Here is a 5,877-nt window from a genome sequence, read left to right on the forward strand (position 1 = left end):
TAGCTTTAAATCAAAATGCCTCAAGGCTGTCATTTACTTACTTTGAGATATGTGCTGTTGAAATTTGAAAGGTTACATTTGAAATAGATTATTGGGTTATTTAGATAGTAAATACTGTAACACTTTGATGGCATTTTTAGGTTCATAAAATACACTACAAAATTCCTGCACAAATTGGGTATTTCCTACTTTTGATGCAGACTATAAGACTCATTTACCAAGGAAAAAAAACAACTTATCTCTCATTAAAGCTACTGCCAGATACTGAAATGGCACCAGGGTTTCTTGTATTAATGCCACCCTGATTTTTTTTTTTCAAGGAGGCCTCAATTTTGCATGAAAAATATTCACTCTCTCAACAGTGGTGATGCCCTGAAGAAGGGCCAAAAATCTAAAATGGCAGAAATAATGTCAGACTTGAAATGAATATCTAAGCATTCTGTGATCTGTACTGTTTATTCAAACAACCTTAGCCTTGGCATTTCTCAAAATTTATTGTCTCTTCTTTCTTGAGTGGGATGTCAGTGATTTACATCCTTTGTCCCCAAAGTTCACTGTCAGAGTTGAAAGTTATGAATGTGGTTTCCCGAATACAATATCCTGTTGTAACATTTAGGAACGGCATTATTCTTAGCATACAAATATATCTATTTTTGTTACACATCAAGCAGAAAGGTATACAACTCTACTGCGAGGTAAGCCATTGAGGAAAAGAGCTTGACATTTAGGAATAGCAATAGCATTTTTTCACATAGCAATTTTTAGGCATATTTCTTAAAGAAACAAATCCAACTATTTCCTCAAAGCAGATGAATAGTTTTCAATATCCTTAGATAATCTGTTGAGTAGAAACTGTTCTGCTATGGAATCAAACAAAAGCTACAGATTAGTATTTTTAGCTTGACCAAGTGATAGTATTGTTCTTGAATTCAACATGCACAATGCATTGATTCCGCCATACCTGACCTAGCAAAGCACTTATCTTGAGCTTAGCTGGGGCAATGACTTCAGGAGAAGTACTCATCTGCTGAAAGTTAAGTATATACTTAACTGCTTAGCTAGATCAGAGCCTTAGTGCTCAGCTGCTTGAGGGTTTGAAATCCGTCAGTCATACCAGTGGGTATTTTGTAATATATTTTCATTCTCTCAATGGCAGAAATAGTCCCCTTATATTGTTGTAATCTTCATCCCTGAATTGTGAAAACTAGGCAAGATCTACTATGGACTGTTGATAACATGGTTTCAACAATAGAATCCCAGTGTCGGCTATTGTTTCAATGTGCTGGGAGGGGACTTTGTTCTTAAGACATAAACTCGGACATCATGCTAATTCCTACATCCTTAATGATCTGCAAATGCCTATTTGCAAGATAATCAGCTCAAACCATGTTTAGAGCTCATCCAGAAAAGAAAGCTTGGGAACCAGTGCAAAGACAAGGTATTAGAATATAAGCAAAAGCACCACATCTAAAGCATTTTTTTAAAGCTGGCAAGCAGCCTTTACAGTCACAGGGCTTGGTCTATGACATTTACTCCTCCTTGACAGCTATCCCATTCCTTCTCTTTACACTTTAAAACAGAAAAACCTATAGAACTTACGTTTTCCACAGTTGTAAATATGTTCTTTACAGGTTGCCACTAGTGGGTCCCATGTACAATAAGTTCCCTCTCCTTCTCCATCTTCAATTTGAGTTCTTTTCTTTGCTTTGATATATTTGAACATTTAGAGCAGAGGTGCCAAATTCAAATGAGTCACTGAGCTGGATCCAGAATACAAGGCTTGCTTATGGGCATGAATAATTCACTTCTAGATCTAGCCCACTGGACTTCTCACTGTAGCTCCCAGAGCTACTCCATCAATGCCAGCTATGAAGGAGTTAACAGTGTTACCACTTAGCCCCAGTCACCCCAGCTGTCAGAGTGATAGTCTTAGCACAGACAGCAAATAGTGAACTGCTTACCCAGGTAGTCCATTTCCTATCACTAGCTGTTGCCAGTCTTAATCATCAGTGGTGACTGAAAACACTAAATTCAGAGCTGGCATTCACCCCTAGTGATGGGGTAGAGCAGCAGTGGCATTAACCCCTTCACTGCTGGTTCTGATACAGTGGCTTTGGCAGCTATGTTAACAAGTCCCACAGGCTGGATGACCCTTCCCTCCACCTGTGGGCCATGTGTTTGACACCCCTGATTTAGAGTATTGATTTTTATTCATAGTTAAGTTGATTAGGGTGGCAAGTGAGGTAGCATGTCCCAGAAAATTCCTTGTTTGTATTGTATTCCTTATTGCCCAGCTTGTCTCAGTTCTCTTTCATTCCATGTTTCTACCTTTCAGTTCCTAAATGTTCTTCTTCTAACTATGGCAGGATCTTTTCACAGTTTATGTTCATGATTTTGAATTAGTTCTGTGCCACATTGTTCTGAGTGCCCAACAATGGAACTTTCCAAGTCTTGGGCCAAGCTAAGGAAGTCAGCAAAATGCAAGTCAGCAAAAATACTTAGACATCCTGTAACGGAAAACTCATTTTGTTTGAAACACGTGAATGCATCTGAAATATGAAAGATGGCCTTCAATGCACTTCCTATTTTCACACACAACTCATATTTTATAGAAGTTGTGAAACCTGGTTTACAGCTCTTCCGGTTTTTTCTTCTAGAATCTATGTCCTGAAAACATTGCTGATACTATGTGTCTACATGTGCAATTAATGTGACTGACTAAATTCCAGCACAGTTTGTACCAGAGTAAACTAATCTGAGCACAGCATTTACACATGTGCTGGGTGACAGGCACAAACTGAGCACAGATGGAGCAGTTTTGACTAAGGATGCTCCTGGCCTGCTCTGACCTTCTGCTGCATCCAGGGAGAGCTCCAGCCCCAGCCACCTCACCAGCCCCATGCTTTAAAATGCTGCCCCCTGCTGTGTTTTCTGGCCACATACTTCTCTGGCCCCAAGCAGTCTGCAGCCTGCTGACAGAGGCCTTCAGGTTGCTGTCCCAATAATCTGTGCCCAGCATGCCATGGACACTCCTTGCCCTTCCCCTGGCAGTGATGACCAGCACCGTGGCCTTCTGCTTGCTGCCATGCCCCACACCTGTGTTGACTGCTGTCTGGGCCTGGTGGACTTAGTCCCCATCTGCTGCACCCTGCCACACAGCCCTGTGCTCAGGCCTATGTCCCATGCTGTGCCTTGCTTCCTGTGCCTTGCCATAGGCTACTAGCCACTGGGCTACCTCCTGGATGCTGGCAGCAATGCCAATGACACCCACATGGACACCATTGCAGCTGGTATCCATGAGCTTATGGTGCTCTGGAACCACCATTTCTGGGTCTCCCCTGTCAGCACCACATTGTCGTGCGTGCCTGGGATAATGACCAGCAGTTGGACTCATTCTGCATGACCCGGACCACATTCTGCTGTGATGACTGCTGAGGAGGTCATCCTTAAGGTCTGTGGCTCCCTCCAGGATGTGCTTGGCAACACTGTTGTCCAGGTCATCGCCCTCCCCCACACCCTCAGAGGTTGTGGGCTTCTAAGCTTTGGCTTCTTCTAGTGCATGGAGGCCCTCAACAGGACATGATTCCCCATCACCTGACTACCCTAGGAGGATCTCCCCTACTTTTTCTAGCTTCCCTATCCCTGTGGATTAAGGAGGGATCAGTGTAAGTGGTCTGGGCCCACCTGGGCAACTTACTATGGTTCCTAGGCACCTGTGTGCGCACAACCCCTGAACTGAGGGTGGATGGCACACATCCCCTCTGTACAGTGCATGTTATCTCTGAAATATTGCAAACCCTCACAAGGAGCCTGTCTTTCCCTGCTCTGCAGAATCAGCTGCTGGATACAGAGGGACCCACCTACCGTTACTGGAGATGAGGCCACAAGGACAGCACCATCCTCTGCAGGTGAGCTCTGCATGTTGGGCCTGGTACCACAAATTCTGCAAGATGGACCAGGTGGACCACAAGAACTGCAGAGTGTACCTCACTCTCCTGCAGAGGCAGGTAGAATCGCAGAAGGAGGCACGTGCCATGGTGTGATGGGCGGTGAAGGCCACCGAGGATGACTGATGCATCTTTGGCATGATGCTGGCCCTGGAGGTGTTTTTTGTCCCACCCAGCCTCCAGGCACCAACTGGCCCCTGGCAGCTGTCTACGGGCCTGCCACAGGCCCCTTGGGGTGTGAGAGGATGTGCAGCACCGCCTGCCATGGCTAGGTTCCCCAAACCCTGCTCCAGTTCCTGGCCCCCCAGCAGCCTGGCTTCCTGCCTCACCCACTGCCCACCACTCACCCCATCTTCATTCAGCCCCTGAAGTGCATGCAGGAGGCGGTGCTGGCCCCGGCCCTGGCCCCATGGAAAGAGATTCTGGCCAGAGAAGCTAGAAAGCAGTCACAAGAAATGAAGAACAAAATTCATAAATAAGAATAATAGATCAAAACTTAGAGCTTCAACCTTGATAGGTCAATTAGTCCAAACTCCTGCTCTAAGCTTGGCTAGAGGGTATAGGAGCCTGGCCACAGGCACCCCTTATCTTTAGTATTCTGCTCTGTTTTCTGCCGTTGACCTTCTGTCTGAAGAACAGAATGATGGACTTTAAAAAGTATAAAATGGAAAGTGAGAGCCTTCCTCCATTCTGCTTAGGCCCCTGGTAGATATTACATTTATCACACAATTAATATATTACTTGTGTGATAGGGTGTAGCACATCGCATATCCAAACAATATATCATGCCATAAAATAATGAGCCAGCCACAGGGATGTTCCAGATTTTAATTTTAAAGGTTTTATCGTGTGATTTTTGGGATCCAGGGTGACTGAATTAATGCCTACCAAATTTGTCAGATCCTAACTGGATGATTGACTCAATGCCTAACAAGAGCCTTGTTCTGCTGACTTTTACATAGTGCACTGCTCTTTTCTCAAGACCCAGTGGCATAATTAGGGTGGGGCAAATGGGGCAACTGCCTAGGGTGCTGACTTGGCAAAGGGAAGGGTAAGGAAAAGCAGCTGTTGATGGCAGCTGTGCAATTATAGTCATGATCACAGCAGCACCTGGAAGTCCTTGCCATCCCTGTGCCCCTGGCATCCGCTCACATCCCTCCACTGCTGCTATGACTCCTTATATCCATGACTACCACAAAATCAAACTCCTCTAGTTTTCTCTAGAAAATTCCTCCATTGTTGTCCCCTCATCTCCTGTTCTCTCCATCAGGATGTCTGTGTTCTGCATTTTATCACTTCATCCCTTTTTTCCTCCCTGCTCCTCCTGAAATACTTAATCCTTCCATATCACACCTATCAGATGGATGTTGCTAAATGCCAAATTTCCTCACTGGCCTGCCCTGCCCTGCCCTTTCCTCTTCATTCTCATATCTGGCACTCCCTTTTTACTTTCCAGCAATATATCCAGCTAACAATCCAAACGCCTCGTGTCTAAAACAAAACAACTTAATTTACTCCCTAGCTCTCCTCTTTTTAGTGTTTACCTCACCGGTACAGAACACCATATTCTTTGCCCTCAGATCTTCAATAATTTTCTCTCTCATGCCTCTCATCCAGTCTATTGGCAACTTCTGTGGGCTTTTTCCTTAAAACAAAGGTAGAAATCGTTTACATCTCCATATCTCTACACTATGGTTAAAACTAAGGCTGATCAGAAAAATGGGGGTGGGGGACAGAACATAACAGTACTGATTCAAGTACCTTCATTCCAGACTGTGAGCAGAACCTGACCCATGTCTTGTTATGTATAGTTTTGATCGATCTGTATTTCATTTCATAGATTTCAAAGGATTTCATAGATTTCATAGACATTAGGGCTGGAAGGGACCTTGGAAGATCATCAAGTCCAGCCCCCTGCCCAAAGGGCAGG

At 44.5% G+C, this 5,877-nt stretch overlaps 1 protein-coding gene across 1 annotated transcript in view; it reads left to right on the top strand.

Annotated features, from left to right (window-relative positions):
* Window positions 1-3,711: 3,711 nt before the first annotated feature.
* The window catches only part of PID1 (phosphotyrosine interaction domain containing 1), a 223,229-nt gene continuing 221,063 nt past the window's right edge, over window positions 3,712-5,877 (top strand). Inside the window, exon 1 of the mRNA XM_019533010.1 lies at window positions 3,712-3,908. Within this exon, the coding sequence (XP_019388555.1) occupies window positions 3,876-3,908 (33 nt within the window). The 5' untranslated portion in view covers window positions 3,712-3,875. The remainder of the gene's footprint in view (window positions 3,909-5,877) is intronic.

Source organism: Crocodylus porosus, unplaced genomic scaffold, assembly GCF_001723895.1.
Source record: "Crocodylus porosus isolate Cpor-Errol unplaced genomic scaffold, CroPor_comp1, whole genome shotgun sequence".
Classification (NCBI taxonomy): domain Eukaryota; kingdom Metazoa; phylum Chordata; order Crocodylia; family Crocodylidae; genus Crocodylus; species Crocodylus porosus.